Source organism: Sebastes umbrosus, chromosome 17 (assembly GCF_015220745.1).
Source record: "Sebastes umbrosus isolate fSebUmb1 chromosome 17, fSebUmb1.pri, whole genome shotgun sequence".
NCBI classification, from domain to species: Eukaryota; Metazoa; Chordata; class Actinopteri; order Perciformes; family Sebastidae; genus Sebastes; species Sebastes umbrosus.
In genome coordinates, this window is record NC_051285.1 from 6,610,163 (window position 1) to 6,635,876 (window position 25,714).

At 41.2% G+C, this 25,714-nt stretch overlaps 1 protein-coding gene across 1 annotated transcript in view; it reads left to right on the top strand.

The window, feature by feature from the left end:
* zbtb16a (zinc finger and BTB domain containing 16a) overlaps nt 1–19,618 on the top strand; it is a 173,389-nt gene extending 153,771 nt beyond the window's left edge. Inside the window, exons 6-7 of the mRNA XM_037747694.1 lie at nt 8,153–8,323; nt 13,256–19,618. Coding sequence (XP_037603622.1) covers nt 8,153–8,323; nt 13,256–13,485 — 401 coding nt within the window. The 3' untranslated portion in view covers nt 13,486–19,618. The remainder of the gene's footprint in view (nt 1–8,152; nt 8,324–13,255) is intronic.
* Nucleotides 19,619–25,714: the final 6,096 nt, after the last annotated feature.

Consider the following 25,714-nt stretch of genomic DNA (forward strand, 5'->3'; position numbering starts at 1 on the left):
GCTGTGGGCGTGTGTTAAATCACAATGAGCCAGCCGCGAAAAGCAATCGTTTAAATATGATGTGGAGCCTTTTGTCAGGGGATTATAAAGTCAGCAACTCAAACAGCCCATCATGGGCGCCAGAAATAGGTCCTAATTTACCCTCGGAGAAAAAAAAGAGAGAGAAGAAGTAGAGGCATGGTGTTCCTCTACATTTACACTTTGATGTTAATAATCTCATTCACACTTTGCTGGGTAACGAGGCAAAAATAGTGTTTAAAACCAGACAGAGCTAGACGGTGTATCCATCGTTTACATACCTTTATACAGAGACATGTCTGCACTACCCTTATCTAACAAAGTCCATTTAATGTGGACATCTGTCCAAATCCATCTCACAGGTTTTTGTTATTGTCCTATTTAGGGGCATCTAATAGCAGAAATATAATATAATATTAAAGTATGTTTTCATTAGCGTATAATCACCTGAAAATAAGAATCGTTGTGTTTTCCTTACCCTAGAATGAGACATTTATATCTACATACGGAGTAGAGAAAGTGACACATCTCTGGAGGGGTTTTTTTTCACAGCTGTCGCCAGCTTAACGCTCATTATATTTATAATATTCATTGTTCAACGCAGGCCATTTCGGTAGAATATGACGATAGAATAGAAATGTTTTTATTGTACTTTTGTACTGCACTTTTCAGGCGGCTGTTTTACTGGCGTCAGGTCGTCGCTTTCAATCCAAAATGTCGGAAGCGTAGCTTTACAGCTGGCTGCTGATTTTGCAATGAAACTAACAACCTTTCACTTTCTGGCAACATACGTTCTTCGGAGCGTGTCATCTTCACGGAGCAAGCCGCCATGTTTCTACAGTAGCCCAGGACGGACAAATCAAACTCTGACTCTAAATAGGGACATTCACGTTTTTGCGTCGGACACCGTAGTTCTCCTACACACTTAGCACAGGGGAGGGTTGCAATCTGCAACCTCACCTCTAGATTTCACCAAATCCTACACACTGTCAACCCGTTCTCACTCTCAACTCATCGAATACCGCCTGCCAAATAAGTGTCCCTTGTCATCGTAAACCAACGTACAGAGGCACCGTTTAACGACAGTATGTGATGAACCGGGCTTTCGACTCACTCCGATGTAAACCCACCCATGGCGTTATTCGACGGTCGGAGCAAGTGACGTAGAACTAATAGCGTGAGAGTCCATCCGGGCGGGAAGGGAGGTGGATGGGTCAAACAAACACAAGACTTTCAACCAGGAGGCCGCTGTTCGTGTCCCGTATGAAACGTCAGTTGTTAGTCACGTGAGTCGCTATTATCGTCAGCCCTGTGAGTCACAATTTAGTTTCATTTAATTTTATTGGCTTCAAATTCTATAATTGCATGTTACTGTCTTGTCTTTGATTGGTGTTCAATCACAATGTCTAGCAGAATATTAACCCTAAATCAAAACACAGATTAAATCAGATTCAATTTTTTTTCCAAAAACCATGCAAAGTAGTTTTTCCCGTCCTGAATAGTGTCTAATAATCTGCCTGAATGCAGCCTGACCCGAGGTTATTACAGCACGCAGTGGCAGAGAAGGAAGATCCTTCACATGCAGCCATGTTGGCTTGTTGTTTCGGTGGTTTGGGCCGTGGCAGTATTGTTCTTGGATGCTTATTGTTAACACTGTTATTCAGATCTGATTCAGCCACCTGTTGAACCATCTGCAAAGTTTTCGTTCACAGATTTTGCATTTCATTCACACAAAAAAATGTTGTCACTCAGCTGGGCTTTAGGCAGCCATTGTAGCATTAAAAATGAATGGGGGGAAGAAAAAAAACGATGTAGCTGAAAAGTGGATTTAGTTATATAACCGCAATAATGTCATTTCAAGGTCAGAGTATTTACAGTCTGAAGCACAGGAACGCATAGACGCGCAGGTATTTTTTCCCAGGAAATGGGAGTCAATTTTGATGAGAGTTCCCGGTAAATACTAACATCTCAATTCCCAGTTTTCAACCCTAATTTTAATGTGTAGCAGCTCATCTACCATTATATAAAGCTTTCTAGATATAAGCTCAGTTATTGGTGGAATCCTGTTCTATCAAACGACAACAGGAAGCCGCAAAAAGCACTTTTATGGACATTCATTACGTGTGCTTCATTTTACCTGTCTGCTGGCTTATCTTGTGAAAGCAGCCTTGCTGGTGCGGGGCGCCGACACTGGATCACCATTTAGGACGAGGAAGAAGAGAGGGGGGTGGGGGGGAAACGGATTTAATGGTGTTTATTTCAGCATCTTAATCATGCCATCTCTCTCTCCTCCTCTCCCTCACTGCGTCTTTCCTTTTTCCCCTCATTTTCCTCCCTCCACCTGCAGTTTCATCACCTTCTCTTCACATGCCAGGATATGACACGCACTCAGCTCCCTCTTTATTCTGTTTGTATATCTTTATTGCATGTATGCACACGACTCTATAGGTTCAAGCACAAACACACAATGTGGGCTTCTAACAGTGGCAGTCATGGCAGCTGTGCTATTCCCCTCCGCTATAACACCCCACATGCAGACACACACACTCGCTCTTTACAGACCAGGCCTTCATTAATATTCCGTTGTTGTGCACTGTCTGTGTGTAAGTGTCTGTGTGTGTTTTTTTTTTTTTAAACCCGGAGCCAATTTGCTGTCTGCTGTGGCGGGGTGTTTTGTGTTCGCAGCTGTATTTGATAGTGCTACAGCCAGAGAGCGAGAGAGAGAGAGGACTGAATTGAATTTAGAGAGAGAGAGAATGAGCCAGTTCTGGTCCTGGCAGTGATGGAGCCCGGTGATTTACAGCCTCTTACCGTATATAATGAACACGCCCCGGGTGCCCATGGGCACAGGCACCCTCAGCAGGCCTTTGGGGTGTCAAAGGACATGATAGGGAGGAGGGGGGTGTAAATGTAGTGGTGGTGGTGGTGATGGTGGAGGGGGGGTGGGGTCAGGAGGAGACGCAGGTGGTGATGCTCGGGGGCACCCAAGGGTCCACTCACCATGCTGTGGTTCCACCTCACTGTGCTGAGTCCTCATCTGCGGCCTCCCCGCCATGTGGTCACACCAGAAAGAGAGAGAGAGAGAGATAGGAAGGAAGAGAGGAGGACAGACGGTGAGAGAGGAAGTATTAGGGATGGACAGAGGACATGTCCCCATTACTCTCCAGCCCTTCCCGTGAGAATATCCTGCCAAAATGAAGTCCTGTCTGGTCCTTTACATCCTCACAATGTGATTATAGAATAGTGTCTGATTTATTTAAAGCCCTGCAGTGAGTCTTTGCACTTTGGCGTCCCCGAGTGGCTGCAGGAGATAACATAACGTGATATGCATCGCGGGTACAAACAGGATGCTGGAGCCTTGACAGTCTGATACCAGACATGCTTGCATCCGCACTGTGTTTTACTGTGTTTTCCCAATACAAAATAGAATACCAGTATATTATAGGTTGTTTATTTATTGCACCTAATCGAGCAGTAGTGGACGGTGCTTTAACTAGAATGACAAAGGCACCGTTACTCTAAAGCAGCAACTGCAGCATCCAGTTTTTATGGGTAACAGCATAATAAAACTAGCGTAGTTTAGTGAGGGATATTTTGGGGTTGTTGTTTTTTAGGGGATGAACAGGCGGCTCAGACTTGGAGATAATTAATCTAAATTAGGGCTGTCAATCAATTAGAATATTTAATCGCAATTAATCAATACATGTCCACCGGCGAGGACACTAGGGGACACGCTGCTCCACTCAACTGGTCATTCAAGCGGTGACGTACCCCATGGTTGAATTCACGTGATTGGACCCCGGTTCTCTGCTCGCCGTTTCAAACAGGAAACAACACGGCGGCCTGCTCGTAAACGTTCTGTTATTCCGTCTAAACAATCCACCAAAATCTACTTCTGAAAACATTTTAAGCGAGAAATAGGCTATGCCACTGCTGAATCTGGTTTTATTTTAGACCTAGATCGCCTAGTTTCACAGCTTGGTCTAAGTTTCGTGAGCCGGACGCGTCGCACTGGACGGACTCATTTACATAACAAAGGGAGAGCGACAGAGAATGAGGAAACTCCGACACTCGGCCGACCAATCGTGTAACTTCATCACTCACTCAGTGACAGACTTTTGCTTTGCTTTTGTTCCCAAGACTTACGGTTCAAATGTTACAGGTCAAAATGTAAAGATCATATAGCACCAACCACCAAATTGCACCACATTCGACACTGCACTCCCTTGGGTCCTGAGCAATACACCCGCCAAGTGTGAAGTAGATCGGATGAGCGGTTCTCGAGATATGCAAATAACACACAGAGGGATAGACAGCACGAATGTAAAGAGTACATATTTTGCACAAACACTGGTATTTCCTTGTAAGTTAAACACCTTGTATTGAAAGAACAAAGACGGTGAGCTCCTTCCCATTAATTCAAGATTTTTGATGATGTTCGCCAACAGCAGACGTTAACACACCATCAGGACATTAAGCGTAAATAACCCTCCATAGGCCTCCTCTTGAGTATTAGCATCCCACTCGCCGGTCTGATCGGAGGCCCTAATTAAAGGCAGGTGAATCCGAGCTCAATTATTATTCTTGCAGCGTCGCGCGAGCCCACCGAGCTCCGTGATGGATTGTGATCTCTGCTGTGGTTGAAACGCTAGAAAGAGCACAATGTCTTACAGCGGGAGCCACTGATAACTTCACGCAGACAAATAAAGACTGTCACTTTTATTGATTTTTACCCAGCTCCCACCGCCGCCGCCATATACACCCACATCCCCCGCTCCATCCCTGTCTCAGTTTTAACCCCCCCATCACCACCACCCCCACCCGTACACCTCCATCCCCATCAAAGCTTCCCTTTAATGGGAAGGCGTCCAACATCACAAGGCACAGAAAACGTTTCTTCCATGAAAGTATAGCAAACCCAAAATGTGATCAGCATTTAAGGGGTGTCCCTCTTTCATCCCGCTGTCTGTCTCTCCTCCAGAATAAACCAAATAAGCACATACATACTGTATAGACAGACATGAAGTCTTAAATAAAATATGCAGGATGGAAGTGAGATTGTCTCTCAACAGCGGGGCAGCGGCGGCAGCACATAACGAGAAATGCAATTTATTCCCTGGCACGTTGCTGCTCGGACAGGCAGATAATGAAAGGCATAGGTCATTGATGGTGACTTAAACCTGCAGCGGTGGAGTGAAATACATTAATAAATATCCACAACATTACTTGGCTGGAGAGTGTAACCCGGGGGAGAGAAGCAAATGACGCAAAGGAACAGCTCCTCATCAAACAGGGGAATACAATTAGTCTTTGGACTGCTGGTGAAAGCCTCCTGCAAATCATAATATCCCTGATCATTGACATCTGAATATCCATTACGGCTGCCCTGAGGGGACCCGCGATCCTGCAGCCTGAGGTGATGCCCGTTGTCACTTTCATTTCATACTGTACATCCACCACCAGCCGGGTGTCTTGAATGAGTCTGATGTCTCAGAATGGAAATGTGCTGCTCTGTAAATAAAAAGTGAGAATACATTTACCCAGTGTGATAGCATTAGACAGAGGAGCTGTGAATAGAAACAGTTGCTGACAATGAGGTAATGCATTCAGAGTAAAGGTATGGAAAGGTAGATAGAGATACAGGCGTCTACAACTTCATTTTCAGTTTCAGTTCTTGTCTTTACACCAAAACGTTACCCTAAATGTTTTATGCAATACTAAAGATATCTTTATGAACTCGATGCTAGATCAAATGTGTCCTGTTCTCGAACTGATGTCACATAAACAAACAATATTCTTACTCCATGTCTGTTGGATGTCATGTGCCAAATCTCATTGAGTCACCTTGGCAGCAAACGCATCTTGAAATGTCATCAAAACAAGCGTTGAGTGTCAGACTGAAACTAGTTTAATAAGAAGTACCAGCAAGGACGCTGACTGAGGTGTCAAAAGCATTAGCGCCATTGTAGGTAAAAAAAAATATATATTATTATTATTACAGAGCCGGTGGTGGGGGGTTATATTCGGAGAAAAAAGTCGGGAATACGAAGATATAAGTCGTAAATTTGCAGGAAAAAAATTGGATATTGTCCTCGATTAAAGTGGTAAATTTACAAAATAAAAACTGGGATATTCTCTGAGATTATAGTGGTAAATTTACAACAAAAAAAATGGATATTCTATGAGATTAAAGTGGTACATTTACAAGAAAAAAATAGAATTTTTTCTGAGGTTATAAAGTCATAAATTTACGAGAAAAAACTCAGAAATATCCAACATTTTTTCTCATAAATTCAGAGTTTCTTTCTTGGAATATTACCCCCCCTCCCTCCCTGCAGCAAGTGACCAATAAAATCACGTTGCTCACATGACTAGTGATCAAAGTTGTGCAAACATTTCGGCAGGTTCAGCGCTCCAACCTGCAGCACTACACCAGTTGATGCTGGAGTCAAAATGTAAATGTTTTAAACATTATATCTGCAGCATTCAGCCTTTTTAGTCAGAGCATTGGCCTATCGGAGAGATGGACGACGCCTCTCGGTCTTCTTCCAAGTGAACTGTGATGTTGTTCATTTAGAGTAAGATGGTGATCCAAATTAAACAACCCAACGTCCCTTTTTCTGACTCCTCTTGTTGGCCTGCTGCGATTAACACATGCAATATTCAAACCCAAACAGATAGAGGACGCTGATTGGCTGCCACTTTGAAATGCACTTAAATCCTTGTATTTCTGACAGCCTTCATAAAACAACCATCTGCCTGGAGGAAGTGGAGAAAGTTTATTTGTATAGCACCTTTCAGCAACAAGGAGGCATTAAGAAAAGATATAAATAATTAAATAAATAGGATTCCAGTCAAAGAAGATGAAAATAATCTGAAATAGAATAAGAGATATTAAATAGGAGACGTATATATTCATACGTCAGTCAGGTTACTTATTAATGCATGGTGAGACTGGATGAGCTGGTCAATAACACATCTCATGAACAGCCACGACAGGCTACAATTATTTTACACAAAGCAAAACATCAGTGTGGGTGATTTGTAGAGAAGAGAAAAGACGGGTTACATTGTCTGCTGGTATTAAAGCCGTTAAGTGGGTATCCATTAGAGCATAAACACTTATTGTTCTGACGTTGTGCATCAACCCACCAAAACAATCAGACTAAACATCCAGTAATGCTGCTCCCTTTAGGTCTCACAGCAACCATAGTCCGACTGCTGGTGAGATGGTGAGAGCCAACCAACCATCAACGTTACCACCCTTCACTTACAAAATTTTCTCATTTCGTTTTGGCTCTGTTTTGTTTTTTTTCAAAACATTAAGTTCAAATCTCTGAACAATTAGTTTGTTGTTCACAACAGATTTGAATTTCTCATTCTTTCAAGCAAATTGCACGTTTTTTGTGTGCAAAAGGGCCAGTACAATAACCACTTGTACATGTCTCGTTGATTAAAACTGATGAGTTGATTCTCAGTGAAATTGTCTTCACAACTTCTAAACTTTCTTTCATCGTTTGAGCCGTCACATGCAAAAAATGATCAATTCAATTATCAAAATGTGTCAGATATACACGTATATCCCATAAATATCTATGACAAGGAGTTTAAACTTATGATTTTTGAACTTTTTCTCATTGTTGCAGGGTTGTTGTTGTTTTTGGCATAGATTTCTTTTCACTATATATGACTTTTACATGAAAGATCAAACGTGAATTTTCTGTTTACAGTACACGTAACACATTGCTGCGCAAATACATGTACTGTATACATACACATGTGCATATCCCTTTTCTGTGTAGATACTACAGTGTTGACTTTTCTTTGTAAAATTTTACCTACAGTTGAAATCGGACTCTAAACAGCTCAGTGTGATACACAGTAGCATTCAGCTAGACAGAACTGACATTCTTGTATAGTAGGCCTACAGAAAGCAGTCAGTGTCATGTTAAGAATGTTAAGAACATTTCGGAAAAATGAGTCAATGCGATCGAGAAAAACTGTAAGGTTTTGACAGTATTTAGAGGAATTTGTGCACGTAAGCAAAGCTTCATGTGTCTGGCCTCCGTGTTGAACTTAACAAGGCCTTGTCTGCAGATGAAGTCAACTTTGCTTCTGTTTCTCCACATTTCAGCGGGAGACCACCCATATGAGTGCGAGTTCTGCGGGAGCTGCTTCCGAGATGAGAGCACGCTGAAGGGCCACAAACGCATCCACACCGGGGAGAAGCCCTATGAATGTAACGGCTGTGGGAAGAAGTTCAGCCTCAAGCACCAGCTGGAAACCCACTACCGTGTGCACACAGGTGAGCTATACTGCGATCAAAATGAGTCCGGCTGTTTGAAGAGAAAACGCTGCATTCATTGATGTTGATGATCAAAGTGGTCTGAGAGAGGAGTCATGTGCTGGAAGTGTTTCTTGATTTACAACAGTTTATCCTTCCTGCCCGGAGCTTCTTGTGTGCAGCATCTCAAGCCATAGCACGGGTTGCTAGATATTGGTCTGTGAGCTTTTGGTCTCTGCGCAGGCACGATGGTACCAAACCTGGCAACCTCACTGTGATTAAAAACTCTGGGAAGCTGCGGCTTTTGTTTGCCAAGACAGCTTCACAGTATAACTCCCTCTAAAACAACAATCTGTCATTTTTACACTTGTGTATACAGGCCAAACAACCGAGATACAATAGGTTAATTAGAGAGCTTTAGAGGGGCTGATAGCAGGGCTGCACAATTAATCCAAATTTTATTGAAGTCGCATTATTCAAATCCCAGGAGGTGCAATATTTGTTAATCTGAAAATGCTCCTTTTGGAATAAGGCCTAATTCAGAATATCCAAACGGAATATGCTGTTAACATAACCCGTATCAAATTGTCATATTCTAAATAATAGTGAAATATTAGTGTGCGTTTAAACACTCAGTGAGACGTCATCCCCTTCTTCCACTTCTCCTAGTAGTTGATATGAGTGCATTAGATCTCATAATAACAGTGTTGAAACATATTGATGCAGCTTTAGGTGCCCGCTGAAGGACTCTGTAGGAAATCCAAGTTGCACGGCACAGACCAGACCAGATGAATATCTTTGTTGCTGTGATACAGTAGATGAATGTCTCCGAAGACTTTGTATTGATCCCGGTATATTTAGAGCCCCATAAAGATGTTGACACAGTGATAAGCTGGGTGCCCTGGAGAATGAGTGCACGCTACGCAGCAGACTGAGTGAGGATATCACGAGTGCTCACCAGGATGGCACACCGCCAAGGCTTTATGCTTCCTCACCAGCTCTTTTTCTCTAACACACACACACACACAACAGCAGTAGCACCCTCCCATCTCCCATTCAATAAGCCAGCTGTTAAGCCACACTATCAAGGCAGCCTGTCCAATAATTGGCTCCCCCCCGTCCACCCTTTCCCCTTTTGTGTGGGGGAGGGGGCTTTGCGTTAAGCCGGAGAGCAACAGCAGATAACAAGAGCAAGTGACAAGCTCACAGTCAAAGGCCACCTCGCACAAAAGGGAGCTGCTTGATGAATCATCGACATTGGCAACCTAACCACCCCCCCGCCTCCCCCTTCTCTCCACACATCCCAAATGCCAATGGCGGATCAATACCTGGGCCCCATTTGCAATTCATTATTAGCTAGTTATTTGAGGCGACCCTGTTTACAGTCTGGTTATCAATATCAACATAATGCAGGTGTCCGCGCTGCCGCACAGCACCGTATTCATGCTTATTGGCTGAATGACGGCGTAACCCACAACCCCGCGTAGGTCAAGGTTAACCAGGGCGTCAGAAAAGGACAGACAGAGCGAGCAAGCGGAGGCACGAGGCCGCCCGTTTTCGGCGGCACACATGTGCGAGGCTCCAGCTGAAAGGTGACAGCGAGCGGCGGGCTAGATCACATCCGACAGCTCATTTCAAATGCCATTGGTAAAGGTCAGCATTTACATGTCTAATTTGCGTCTGCCGGCTTGAGCGCTGGCGGATTATTCCCCGCCATCACTCAAATCATTAGCACATTTAGGACGGCTGCTGTTGCTGAATTGAAATGTGCTTCTTGAATATAGCATCCCCCCACAGCCAGGAAGCAGCGCCGCACTTTGATTTATGACACCTTCAGGACTTCTCCATGGCAGGAGCTGTATTTTGTGTAATGTGCTACATTGATTAAATGTGGCTTATAAAAGAAATAGCAGACATTTAAACATCCAACCTCATCTCATGGGAAGGTGTATAAATAGCACGACATTTTGAGGACAGTCAGTGTGTCGTGATAACACATTTTAGGCTTTTCACGTGTCATTTAACGCCACAGACTTAACGTTGTGAAATGGGTTTTCATGTGTTATTTAACGCCGCAATTCATGTATATCCCACAAAATCAATTTGTTTGTTCAATTGTGAACCAGGAAGTATAGAAGCGACAAACGCGACAAAAAGGAGGAGGTCGAGGTGATGTATAGGAGTGTTGACAGTGTTATTGGGTCTAAAAATACCGGCGTTCGTGTCCCGTGTGAAACCAGAAGTCAGCGTTGATTTACAGTATTTGTCACGTAACTTACGTCCTTAAGTAACGCCACTTCCATAGATATTTTAAGCCAAACCACGATCTTTTCCTAAACCTAACTAAGTAGTTTATTGCCTAAACATAAGGAAGTTGTTTCCTTTGAAGACGGAAGTTTATTTTGAAAAGACTGTATGCATGTAATGAGCGGAAATTGACACGTGTTGCTGGACATTCGTAGGAAAACAAACAGGAAAGGAGGAATAACTGTTTAATATCATAAGCACCATTGCATGAGATTACATTGTACCGTGAAATTGTCTCTGGTGCTTATAGCGACTGATAACGCCTATTTAATGGCCTGACAATAGTCTAATCGGCTGGTTTAGGTGGTCTTGACTACAGCTCTGCAGGATGCAGCTCGGATTCGGAAGTGTTCAAGAACATGAATTAATTATGTATTTGCATAGACGTCATATAACTCCTTAGTGTTGTCTTTTGGGGGGTTTTCAAAAGGAGATCTAAGAAGGTAGACCTTAAAAAGCGAAAGCACGTTGTTCTCTGTGTGATCAGAAGCCGCTGCTGCCACATTTGATAGTTGCACATTTTGATTAAATAGCATCTCTTTCATTTTCTTCTGTGCACGACATGATGTGGAAAAAAAAAAAAACCTCGCACGGTTTCAAAATCCCAATACAGTGGGGTCTTTTTAATAAAGGCAGTAATGAGAATTGATAACAACTGAATACAAAGGACTTATGTCCCCCCCCCAACCACAAGAATAATTAGAAGATCATGCGTTAGCTGCTTGATGGACCTGACTGTCTCTCCGAGGTGAACAAACGCCACTATACTGTACGTCCATGCTTTTATCCGTCCGTCTCTTTTTGAGTTGTACCAATTATTGGGGGCAGCTCGAATGACTTAAAAGAGTTAGTGTGGTCTTTTACTACTGCACACTGCTGTTCAGGAGACAGTTGGGATGTCACTCCTGGGTTTTGGCTTGTCACTTACAGTACAGCGCTGTGTGCACAGTCCAATTATTATCACAACACCGGGATTTCTTGTGGGCCAGCAGGGTGAAATTTGTGCTCTCTAAATTAGTGGTGATGGGACGTTCTTCTCTCCTGAAGCCCTGACATATAGAGACTTTTTTTTTTTACTTCTCACACACAACAGGTTTTCATATGCTGCAGTCTGAACTGTCACATTTTGTCACAGTTTTATTATAGCGTGGATCTTATTTTTATAGCTTTGGCCAGCATTCTTATCAGTAATAAAAGCATCGGTCAACCAGTTAATTGCTACGATCACTAAAAAGAAGTCAGACAGGTTTAAAACAAACCCCAGGTTAGCCATTTTGACAGAGAAAAAGAAGGCGTATTCACCGTAGTTGTGCACACACACAGTTTTCCTGTGCAATTAGGGTTTGTTGCCAACATTTTGGGTGCACTCAGTTGCAGTTTTGCTTCCAAAATAAAGTGATTTAGCAACACATTCTCTCTCCCAACTCGTCAAATACCGACGTTTGTTCAGTGGCCTTAAGGTTCGAACAATGACGCTCTACGTACCACTTTAACATCAGTTTTGGACGTGTTGGGGACAACGTGTCAATATACGCTAGTTACATGCCTAGTGTCTTTTCAAAATAAACTTCCGTCTTCACAGAAAGTTAAGTTTAGGCAACACAACCACTTAGTTAGGGTTAGGAAACGATTGTAGTTTAACCTGACGAACGACTCACGGGACTAACAATTGACATGACGAAATAAGTCAATGTTGACTTTTAGTTTCACACGAGACACGAACAGCGGTCTCCTCGTTGAAAGTCCGGTGTTTGCTGGACCCATCCACTACCACTCTCACCCGTCCTACGTGGACTGTGACGCTCTTTATAGCCTTCTAAGTCAGTTGCTCTGACCGCCCGATATTTAACGAGTTGGGAGTGAGAACGGGTTGGGTTTAGGTAATCTGGTTTACGTCTAGTTCACACTACACGACTTAAGCCCTGATTTTCCGCTCCCCGAGAGATCAGAGACAAATCGGCGTTCAAGCATCATGTGTAAACTGCTCAAAGACGTGAGCCAAGAGGCTCGCCGATGCCTCTCAGACACATTCCAGATATCTAGCATGCTAAATATCTGGACCTGTCGGGAACTCCAGCCACAAGCGACAGCCAATGAATGCGCGAGACACGGGTTGAGGAGAAACCTGTGGAAGGAGGGGATCGCCTGTAACAACAGGAACTTACTGTATGTGCTGCATTTGCAACACGGAGCAAAGTTGTTGTTGCACCTAGAGGAAGAAATAGTTAAAAAGAGTGTTGTAATAATACTGCATAGCAATTTGGTTATCAAGGCACAGAAGATCCACACTGGTATTTGAAGCAAACAATAATATTACATTGCTGGTACGGGCCTTCACAATGAGGCCACACTTCTTCTTCTTCCTGTGAACAACACTGACTTTAGTGGAGATGAGCGAATTTTCACATTGCATTCAAATAATGAAGATCTTTGGGTGTGAATGACAAACGCTGCTGTGCTTACCAGAACACCTCACACACCGATACATCCTGTTCTTTTCTTTCAATTGATTGATTTTGCTATCAAATGCATTTATTTTCCTGATTAACAGGCACATCACGCCTCAACAAGAACATAATACTGTCACTGAATGGCACTTTGGCTAACATGATTGTTGTCTTCACCCCCACCCCTCATCATCTTTAGGTGAGAAGCCATTCGAGTGCAAGCTGTGCCACCAGCGATCCAGGGACTACTCGGCCATGATCAAGCACCTGCGCACCCACAACGGCGCCTCGCCCTACCAATGCACCATCTGCCTGGAGTACTGCCCCAGCCTGTCAGCCATGCAGAAGCACATGAAGGGCCACAAGCCCGAAGACGTCCCCCCAGACTGGCGCATAGAGAAGACCTACCTGTACCTCTGCTACGTCTGAGGCCTGGGAGAGTGAATGAAGAGAGGGAGGGGTAGGTGTGAGGGTGGTGGGGCGGGGTTGAGAGGTAAGGGGAATGTAATTGAGCGGATAGGAGGCTGCGTTTGCCGATTTAGGAAACGTCAACGGCGAGAGACCCGAAAGCAAGAGGGGTTTGTTTTCTCTTTTTACTTTTCATGCAAAGGCGGCGCCGACCGACGGGGGGGTTAAAGGGTGGTGACGGTGGGACAAAAGTGCTAAGAAGAGGAAGACTTGGACACGGAGAGGGATTCTCCACCATAGTTCGGATTCACCGGGTCATTCACTACATCTGCAACTGTGTTATTGTTTCAGGTCATTTCATGCAGCGCCACAAAGCGAGCAAGCTGCAAAGGAAGTGACTTTTTTTTGGATGCTGCTGCGAGTGAGAAAGCAGATTCTCAAGGGCTATCTGAACCCGCACAAGCTTGCCATCACTCCATTTTAGGGGAAAGGGGTTTTTTTTGTATTGGTATTGGTTTGTTTACATTTTCCCTGCTTAGTCATGCTGGTCTGGATCACATGATCAATTTAGGCCCCCAGTTCATCATGGTTTTGAGGAACTATGGCTTTCAGACGCCAAATCTTTCATGTTATGGTAGTTATAAATCACAACAAAGTTATCTTGGAGGAGGACCAAGACGTATTTTCCACCAGGTTTCACCAGAGTTTGAATGGGCGAACATGCCCCTAATCTTTTCCATCCCTAATGGGAGATTTGTTTTTGCAACTTCCCGTCATTTACCAGATCTTCCCCAGTATAAATGTCCATACATGAGATCCTTCCGACCCCAGCGGCGCCGGTGAGATAGCCCCTGAGAATCCGCAGCGGAGCCGGTAGGCGTATGCAGTAGATGAAACAGTTGAACTGGATGAATGGGAGCACTAAAATACTGCAAACCAAGCGTCTGTTTGGTTGTTATCGGGGGAGTGGTGAGATGCTAGTGCTGCTTTTTTTTCTCAGTAGTCTTCCTGGTTCTCTGTCAGACGAGTGCTGGAGAAGGTGGAGTCACCACTGGCCTCCGCGGTTCTCCCCAGAGGAGCCAACTTGTGTCACTTTTTCATCTTATATTTTTGTAGCTCTGCATCATCGTAGTTTATCATGGCTTGATTGCACAGGTAAAGCAAATTACGACAACAGTCTCTGTTTGATGTCTGCAAGTTATATATTTTTCCATTAAATCATAACTCGCTATTACAGTACGCCACATTAAACCCAGCATATCCACCTACTCAGCAATAGATAACTGGACTGCTTTTTATCCATGTACATTTAACCAGACGACTATCATTATCTCACACTAATGATGAACTACACAAACTGACACATAAGCAGTAACACTTTGTAACACCACGACAGATCTGTCCATTCACCACAGGGATGGAAAACACAAAATGGGAAAAGGCTGCTTTCCGTGGGAGTCCTGCGACTCCGACTGCTCGTTGTGAATGTTGAAGAAGTGCTGGGAATGCCTTCGCTGCACGCCTTCACGTTCGTCAAAGGCGGTGTGGCGGGTTGAAGACTGTTATATGGCATCGAAACATGAATGTGAATGACTGTGAGCCAGGTTCGCACAAGGCTGTTGTCAAAATACATAGCAGGTTAATGCCGCCTTTCAATGGAAGTCAGACACCTATAATTCCCACCTTGGAGGTTGTTATTACTCTCCACGCCTTCCCACTGGTTCAGATTCTCTCCATCCAACATCAGATGCTGTTACCCGTGTAACAGCTCAGACATTCACCAGCCAGCAGCTGTGAATGCTATTTTACATTTGACATGATCGTTCACCGCCAGATGTTCTGATAGACTGGACAAAACGATCTGATGGAGCGGCTGAAACATATCCTCAAATTCAAACTTTAATGTAGATTGACGGCTGGATTATTAACATAACCTAAAGGCGAGTCCTGCGTTATCTGAGGTTCCTTTCCTGTAGTTATATAGAGAGGCCAAATCCCTCCCCCACCGATGGACCACCATGGGACCTTATTTTGTTAAAAAAATATGAACGGTAGTCAAAGCAAGAGACAGATCATTTGTTGATCCCGTTTGAATTGTGGCCTGAATCACTCATATGATGTTTGTCAATTTATAACATAATTTTGCAAGTCAAGAAAGTCTCAGTTTTGTGTGGAACAGCTCAGTTTGGCACAATGTACGTCACTAACACTAGCTATCTAACTAACTTAGCTATGACCATGCACAAATGTCACTTGATGTGTTTTATCCAGCGACTCTTTTTATCAACCGGGAAGCAAAAGAACGAGCGAGAACCCGTTCAATCGTAGTTCCAGAGAGAGAGAAGTCTCTCACGTGACTTTTGGGTGTCGTCTTTCTAATTACGTATTTTTACAGTTTGATACTTCAACATTTTTACAACAAACTGCGACTTTCTTGACTTATAAAATTATCTTTTAAGCTGACAAACATCATCTGTGTGATTTGTAGCGCAATTCAAATGGGATCAGAAATCTCTCGCCGTTGATTACCGTTCATATTTTTTCCGAAATGAGATCCCACGGTGGATTTCGGCTCTCTATTACAGTGTTTAAATGGTGCATATTCCTAAATATATTTGCATTGATCTAAATTACCACTGGGGCTACTTACAGTGTATGCTGCAATGTTTACATACCTGCATCATGGAAGAAACATCTGCATACAGCCCAAACTGAAAGGCTTATTTTGGTGGGAATTACCAATGTCTCTGAAACGCAGCATTAGACCTGTATGACGCAGCCACAGGTATTACGGTTGAACCTGAGGCGAGCATCACTGCATGTCACAGCGTTGCCGTGGTGATCACATATCCAAATGGCCGGTGGAAAAAGGGGGAAATCACTGATAGGACGAGACACTGCCCAGCAGCTTAGGGGGCGACCAGTAAGACGACAGAATAAATCAACTCTTTCTCTGTGGTTTTGTCCCTGCGCTTCGTCTCTCTCGTCTCCTGTTGTTGTTGTTGTTGATGTTGTTGTTGTTGTTACTATTGACCTTGAGTTTGATCTCAACACATCGTACTTGAATTACCTCGTTTTGTGACCTCATGTTGCTTGTGTATTTTAATTTTCCCTTTTGTTTCATTTGTACACTTTTTTGTGTGTGTGTTCAAGAGTGTGTGTTTGAAAAGATGCATTGCACGACATGATGAAGCAATGTGTGTACGCAGAAAAATTTAAGTGCCACGGTGAAGAGATTTTGTTTTTCTCATGTTGTGTATTTCTTTGTGCATTACTTGTTACCAAACTTGGTATTATTAACCCCGCTTGTTAAAGAGCCGGAAGGTTTGGTCATTTGTTATAAAAGCTACCTCTAAGTTGTTTCATTTTTTTTATTTTTTTTTTGGCAAAAGCACATTTATTTTGTGTTTGTGTTTTGCATTATTTCATCATTGCTACTTCATCTCATGCTTCTTTTTTGTTTTTCAAAAGTTGATTTAAGATTGTGTTTTTAAGCAAAATGTATATAAAAGCGTCAGAGATAACAAAAGTAGAGGTTGATAGGATTTGGAAAGTCACTCAAATGGATGTTTATTCTTCTCTTATAGTCTCCCCCCTGCACCTCCAACCACAGAAGAGCAGAGAAAAAAAAAAAAAAAGCAATTTTGAAGCCTTAAGTGATGAGTTCGAGGGATGCGGCAGATAAGAGGAAGTACTATTGCTGTCAAGAGGGTTTAAAAACAAGAATTAAAACTTGAAAATATGTGAATAGAAGTGTAGTTTTGTAATGTGAAAAAAAAAGAAGGTTCGTCAAAAAGCGCTGAACCGCCCAGGACAGGTGATATTTGCAGTGATGCAAAGTGCGTTGGACAATTGGAACTGCAAGTGGTAATCAAAAAAGAAAAACCAGAAGGTTAAAAATAGAGATTGTCTCCGCTGACAAGCTCTCTTGAGAAATGAGCATATTCCTGAACAAGAGCCAACAGAGGCAATTTGATATATAAAAATTGTGATATTTTTGTATTCAGTGTCAGTCCTTTTTCCATTTGTGGAGGGTTACAGCAGGGCACAAATATTTGTATTTCTTTTCTTTTTTTACCTGTTTTATTTTTTCTCTCTCTCTGGGTGTGAATCATTTTTGCCTTGCTCCTCTTTGATATTGTTGGACAAAAAAACATGTGTGTGAACATATTGTAATAATAAGTGTTGCTTTCTGGATGTCAATTGCATTGTAGGTGAAGGACTAAATCTATCCGCCACAAATTTTACGAGTGTGTGTGTATGTGACAAAAGAAAAAAAAAAAGGAAAAAAAAAGATGATAAAATACGGGACGGCAGGGGGGCGCTGCCAAACCGACCAATTAGTACTTGTCATTTACAATTTTTCAATCAAACTTGACTGTCAACATGTCTTTTGTTTTTGTATTTGAAAAAAAAAAAAAAGAAGAAGAAGGGATGGCATGTCCCGTGGTGTCTTGCCATTTGATTCTCAAACACTGTGAGCTGAGGGGCTTTTTCACCCTCATATAATATCCACCCACTATAATATACCCAGTCACGGCTCAGTCTGAACCACCACAATGCAAGACTTGATCAGTCACATTATTCCTATCATCGTCCTCTGAATGTTTTCTACTTTTTCGTGCGGGTGAAAGAGTGCGTCAAAGAGTGTGTAACTATGTGTGTGCGTGTGTGTGTTAGTGGAAAAATGCACTAATCAGATCAGATACAAAATAAGATGATACTCTATGCCACTTTTTTTCTCTATGTTGGAAAAAATATATATATACATTGGCATCGATATAGTTCTTCCCTCAGTGTTCCTCCGATGTTTCTGTACTATCTTTGTGCCTAAAAATGGAATTTGTTCAACAAAAATATCCATCTATATCTGCTTAGTTTCCGTATTTTCAGAAGAAAATAAAAATGGTGTCTCCAGCACCCTAGGGATGTCATGACGCTCGAGATTGACCTGATTTTTATTTTATTTTTTAAATCCTGAATAGAGCGGTGCGTCTTCTTCTTCAAGGACTGCAATAAACCCCTTAATGCTATTGAAATAGCAACTGGGATTCTGCATTCACCTCTTCTCTTATAGGCTGTGATTGGCACCCAAAAGCATTTATTTAGCGACACAAAACAAAGCATTACTGGAATCCAGACAGGCTGCCAGTGGCGAGACCTGCAAAATCTGCTCCATGAAATTGTTTTTTCTGCAAGCAAATTAAGTCTCCACTCAGATTGTCTATTTTTTTTTTTCTTTGTTGTCAGCAACAGGTTTGCTGATGAGAACTTTATATTGCTCTTGAAAGAATAAAAATAAAAGAAAGAAAACCTCCATTTGGGGAGGTTGGCACTAGGGTATTCCCCCTTCTGCTTTGCTTCAGTTTCTTTCTTTTTTTTAAAGTACTTTTTTCTTTTTCTACAAAATGCATTTAAGAAGGGGATGTTAAATTCGTCAGAGAGGAATCATGGCATCCCTGGAGCTGGCACTCTGTGTTTTGGTGTGGTGTTTCTAGAACAAAGTAGCCATTTCATGCAGTGTTGCAATGCATGTGCCATCGAGGTCTAGACTAAAAACTGTTTTGAGTAACAAAGCACCAAGACATTGTATTTTTTTATATTAGCACTGAGGACCAATTGCCCTGTCGGACCAAGCATAACAAAGCTTTTTATGTAACAAAGCTTTTCTCTCTCTGTCTTTCCCTGGCTTGTCTGTGCTACTTCTCTCCTCCATTGTTGTGACAGCACAAGTGCCAGTCAAGTTGCTCTGTATTAAGAAAATAGTGTTTTTATTATGATTTGAATTGTTATAGTTTTTGTCTACCTCAGCACCTAATCTTAGCCTAATCTTAGAAGGTGCCCAATTATTATTTTTTATTTTCTTTATTTTGTTCTCTTATTGTTGTCAGTTGTATAATTTTTTGAAATTTGCATTAGAGCTTTGCAAAGGTCCTTTGTCTTTTCCAGCGACAACGTGCTATTTTTTTCCGTGGCAGTACGTTTCCTGTTGAGCTGTGCCACCAATCTATAGCCACCGTCTGTTGATATAGAGGTTGTTCTTTTTTGTTTTTTTCCATGTAGAATCAGACACCTCTCTTTGTAACATTTCAGTGTTCTCTGATGGAGTGTGAAAAAAAAATAAAAAGGAAAAATAAAAGATTTAATGCTGCAGGTTCTCTTCTCCATGTTGTCACTAAAGTCAATGTTGTGCCTTTGATAGTGGAAAATATAAAGAATATTTCTTTCTTTTTTTTACATCCTACTAACAGTAGATTGTTTTTTGTAGTGGAATTTTTTTGTATTTTTATTTATGAGTCTCATAATAAAAATCAAATCATGATGTTCAGTTGTATACTTTCAATCTGCGGTTAGAAAAAAATAAAAAATGGACTTCATGTTGTCTGTCTTAGCCCTCTTTCTGGCTCGCCATTTGTTTTTCTTTAAAGAACAGAAGGTGACAGTATAGGATCCAACTCCAAATAATCATTTTGTACTTTTGCTACTACTTCAAAAAAAATATACTTCATTGTGAAATAATGTGATGAATTACATTACATTTTATTTCTTTACTCTGTTAGACTTTGCTGTCATTTTTACAGTTAAATACCACAAAATGCCCAATAAACCTACCACAAAACACATCTTTACAGTTAGTTACTGTAATTTCCATAGCATGGTGTAGTAGATGTTATATAGTCAAGTTTATTTATATAGCAATTGGACCAAAGTGCTTTAGAAGTTAAAGTGAACAGCGAGTAAAATATCAACAAAACAACAGTAGGTTTGCAATAATAAAAATACGAGGCAATGTCATTTAATGTGCACAAATCTAAAACAGAATAAAACAATTTATAAAAATAAGTTTATAAACAAAAAGCATTAAAACCACTAATGGCAACCAAAGGCCGTTAAAAATACGTATATTTTGAGGTTTGTCTTAAAAATGTTAATGTAGGAGGAACATTTACAGTAACTTACTTGTAAATGGTATTTTTGAAATAGCGGTAATTTACTGTTAACATGTTAGCGGTAGTCGAATGGTTCATCATGGGCTGTTTATGTATTTCTTGTATGTATTTTTTTTTTATCCAATTCAGTGGTTGAAATAATTCTTTACATTTTTAAATATCTATTAATGACAAATTAGAATTTGCTTTAAAATAGGAAGCGATGAACAAGATTCATGATTGTCATTGTTAGGTGCAAAAAAATCTTTAATAACAGCAAATAAAATGAAGACAACTATTAAGACCTCCAATGCACTTTGTTCCTGATCATTTTCATCACTGGTTGACAAAACAATTGGATGCTGTACGAGACGATTCATCAGGAGTGTTCCAGATTGAAGCCAAACCAGCATCTTATTCCAGCAGTTCAAGGTCAGTAAGGAATTTGTGTCATAAATAAACTCAGATATCAGCCAGTTTTTAACAGCCCCATTCAAGTTAAAAGCAACTGAAGACAGACACCACAGGGTCAGTGAGCTGCTGAGGAATGAGTTGATCTGTAGCGGTCTTCAGCTGACCTAACTGCTTGGCTTTTAATGTGAAGGAACCATAGTGCATATATATTTATTGCCTTATTTATATATTTCAGGATTTATTTCATAGCCATATTTATGAATTTAATATTGAATGAATAATATTCCTTTAACGTTAGCATATTTAAATGTGGTTAAAGGCGCTAAACTCCAAATTCAGAGCATATCTAGCAACTAACAGCGCGAGCAGAGCAAACAACGGCAACAGTGCTGACAGAGCTAACAGTGTTTAGACCAGAGGTTGGGCATTACGGTTTCCACAACACCGGCGTGGGTGAGGATGGCGTTATCAGCGGTGACCGGCAGCGCAGTGCAGACTGCAGAGCAGCGGCCAATAGCGAGCCAGTGGGGCACACACATTGGAACTCACATGCACTATTATGCACGCGTAGCCGGACCGGCTGCGCAAACCAAGCGCAGAGAAACTCAGATTAAGGCTTCGTTCTCTGCTCAGGTAGACGTTAAATATTTGTCTTGTCATGTAACATTTATTAGTGGTAAGTTTAGCACCCCATGTTGCATATTTCTGGTGCAGCTTTAGAGTAAAGCCATTTTAGGGAAACTGCTTCTTCCTTGTTTTAATTGGTTAATACAAATATGTGACCAGGGTCATAGTTCATTTCGGCCATCTTTGTTTTGAATGCATGCTGTCGGCTCTGTGGATCATGGCCCTCTGAATCTGCCTCCATCTGTAAAGCCTTGGAGAAGCATCATTTGTAAGTTTAACTATTTATCTATACCAGGTAACATTATTTATGTGTACATTTTGTGATTTTATACATTGCTCTGTAGTGCCTTATATGCTTTACTGTCATTTCAGTTTCACAAAAAAAGGGGTGTACTAGATGCAACATGATGTCTCAAGACATGCAAGTAAAGACAGGTCAACTTTACCTCTTCGCCTGAGTCATTATTCAAGCCTCTCAGACTTAATGTTTAGCTATCTGTCTATGTGTGCACATCAGAATATGGCAGAACATGTTTGCTGCTTTATGCTCTGAATTTGAAATTTAGAAAACCTAGAATTATGGGCAGAAACGTGTCACTAGAAACTGAATTAATTTAATTAAATGTAATTAAATTAAATTTAAATAAAATTATTTATATTTGAATTGCTCATCTTGAATAATTGCATTAAAAAATTGAATTTGAATCGCATAATTTGAAATGTAGTTTGAAATTCTGCTGCTTCTCAGCCTCCATGCAGCTCCAACATGACCGTTCTGAAGATATGGTATCATAGACCAAAAAGTCCTGGGTACTGGCAACAGTGTTGCCTGTAAATTACCATAAAAATACAATAAATTGTCACAGTGACATGGCGTATTTTCTAATCACTCATACACCCTGTTTTAATGCTTTTTTTTTTTGCGTATTAGCCATAAAAAAGAAGAGCAAAAACTGAAAATGTACTTTAATATACAGTAGGCTAGTGTCGTTACGTATCAGAATGGCTCAATGAAAAGTTACAGTATAATAATAATTATATTGTACCTCCATAAAGTGACAGCCTGCTGACCAGCTCTGTCACCTATAAATCCTTCAGTCTTTCTGGTATTAAACCCAGGTAGAAGATGGTATGTGTGCTACTCTAGTAGAGATCTACTGTCTGTATATTCTGGTTGTTGTAATGTGGGTGGCATCATGCCTGCAAGGAGCAAATCATTCTTAACACATAAACTGATGCAAGAAAAGCAAAATATTGACAAGCATTCATTTGAATTATCCTTTGATAACAATGTCGAACCACATCACCTGACTGAACGCCACGACTCGCTGCGACAGCCTGTTGTATGTTTCCCACAAATGTTCACAGTGGAGGTGCATTCAGCTCCGCTCTCACCACCTGTCTGTGATGTGCTAATGGTAACTACTGCAGCACTCCGAGCCTCGCTGCCTTTTGTCTGCTCTGCCTCTTGTGCCATAGAGGTCACAAATGCTATCATTAGATATGCAGGGCGTGCATCTGCGTGCACCTCACACACGCATCATTGTCATTATAGAGAGGAAGCGAGCCGAGACACAAAGCTGTTCGGCTTTTGCATCGTGGTGATAGATTGACCTGAACACGGTTTAGATGAGTCGCTCATGTTCGCCTCCCTTTTTTTGTTCTCATTTCTGTAGCAGTTGATCAAACATCTCTCACGGCAGTTCATGAAATAGTCACAAAATGTAATCTATTTGATTCATGTACATAGACACAAATTTCCCTTTTTTTCTTGACGCTCAGCGCGACTTTCAACATTGTATTTTTCGTGCTTTTCAGTCCATCAACACGTGACGTGTCAATTTCCTCTCCAGTATTAGGTAAAGGTAAGGTAAAACGACTTGGTTAGGTTTAGGAAAAGATCACAGTAGGAAGAGCCGTAACCTAAATACGGAAGTTACGTGACAAAAACTACTGAGTTAGCTTCAGGAAAAGATCATAGTTTGGCTTTAAATAACTTCCGAAGTGTCGTAAAACACCAAAGTACGGAAGTTGCGTCACTATCTCTGAGCGTAGCATATTCACGCGGATGCGTTTACATTGCAGTCAGTACAGAAATGACAAGCAAGAGCGTTGTTTTTGCACGTGAAATGACTTACAAATTTCCATGCCGTTCATAGTACGCCATTTGTTGAGACGTGGAGGATGATTCATAATGATTATCGTGACCTGACCTTTTTTCTGTCGCCACCATCAGGCAGAAATCTCCACATGCTCCCCAGAGGATCACCTCTTTCTTAACACAAAGGCAATAGGCTGATTCTACAATCACAAAAACCATTGATTCAGAGGAGGAGCCCCTTTGAATTTGACGATTTTAATGGTCTGTTCACGTTAACCGTCCTTTAATTGCCAGTAATTAGGTGCTCTGACGATGAGGTGTTCTCATACCAGTTTTTAAAACCTTTCCTGCTTGAGTCTGCATGCACACATGACACATGATATACCGTACATGCTTTGGAAGTATGTGATTCCTAGTTAAAGTGCTAAAACATGCAAAATCTCCAGGCTCCCTGTGTGTCCAACAAATAAACGTCACATCAAAAGTGTCCCAATAATGCCAGTAGATTTGCTCATTTCCTCTCTCTGGCACACAGGATCACATCTTGACTTCAGTGTATTGGAAACTAATGAGGCAGCCCTCCTCTTTCTTTTCTCCACTTATGCACCCAAAACACATGGCGGGCGGCTCTGTGGTTATTTATTTTTTTGGTGTTTTAGTTTTTGACAGAAAAAGAAAAACAGGAAATGAGAGGAAAATAGTGGTTTTGTTGGACTTGTTGCTTTAGTGTGACTTTGATCTTATTTTGGGGTGTTAGGAAGGAAGGGGCAGCGGTTGGTGACTGGTTTGTCAGGATGGTAATATGAACAGTGAAGGGCCTTTGTGTTGCAGCGAGAGGTTTCACCACTGATCTTTGACCCACATATCTAAAGGCTTGGTTCTTTAGGTTGACAGCCTTTAACACTAAAGTGATGATCCTGGAGTTTGTTTTAGGGTTTTAAAAAATGAATGATTTTCTTAAAACTATCATTTATATTTAAAACAGCTTTTCAGATCATCATATTCACTGAGACATATTCAAGAACCTTTTTTTATCGAGCTCTTAAAGAAGTTGGGAGACGTGCTTTTAAGTTCAAAGCACCATCAGACTGAAATAATTTGCCCAATTTACTCAGATTGATTTTTTCTTTCCATAATTCTTGGCTTGTTTTTCTTAAATCTACTTGTTCTTGTTTTTGTATTTGCCCTTGTTTTCAGTTCATGAATAGACTCAGTATTTTGTCAGAATGTTATTATATTATAATCTTCATCATTATGTTCATGTTATGTTGGAGCCTTTGTGTGTATGTCCTTGTTGATGTTGTTTAATGTATGTTTTTGTTTTATATATTATCGTTATTATTATTATTTATGTGCTTAAATGTTTGTTAACTTTCATGTTTTGTGCCTGAGGACCCCTTTGAAAACGAGATGGTTTATACTCTAAATAAATTTTGAAATGAAAAGTAAAACCAGTTTATAAACCAGACCGTATGACTTAGAGCAATCAAATGTAAGGTCTGGTCAGGGTGGAGGCTCACAACATCAAATCACTTGTTGCTCAGTTTAACATTACAATTAAGCCAAAGGGTGTGTTATACAGGTATCCACTTGACATTCAATTAGTAAGTGAAAAACATAGGAACATTAATAACAACTAAACTGAGGAGAAAGTACCCTGTAACTTATACCCCCGTAGATCTTCACTCACATTTCTTTTCACATTTGTAGGATATTGAAAAAACAAAAAAAAAATACCTTCCTAAAGCTATTGTGGCAATAGCAACTCTTTATTTTTATTCTAAGTTGACTCACTCTCCCCTCAGAGCATGTCTTGGCTTTTTATTAGACGGTACAAATATAAACTGGTTTGACTCTAAACTGGAGGAGGATGTCTCAGGCTAAGTCACCATGAGTTATTCATTTGAGTTAATGTGTTAATTCCCTTAACATGCAACCAAAATCTGTGTAAATGTTCTTACAAACAAGTGAAATGTGATCCTAAGGGGGCCTGGACTGAGTCAAGAGAAGGACATCTCAAGTTTTAGATCTTTGGCTGATACACCAGGTTGAACACTTGGAGCACAGGTCATATATGATACCTGACGGGAGCAATTTAAACATTTTAACAACCAAATGTCATGAAATATTGCAAGATTTAATCGAGGCAGATCCGATTGGCCAAAATGGACAAAGATGG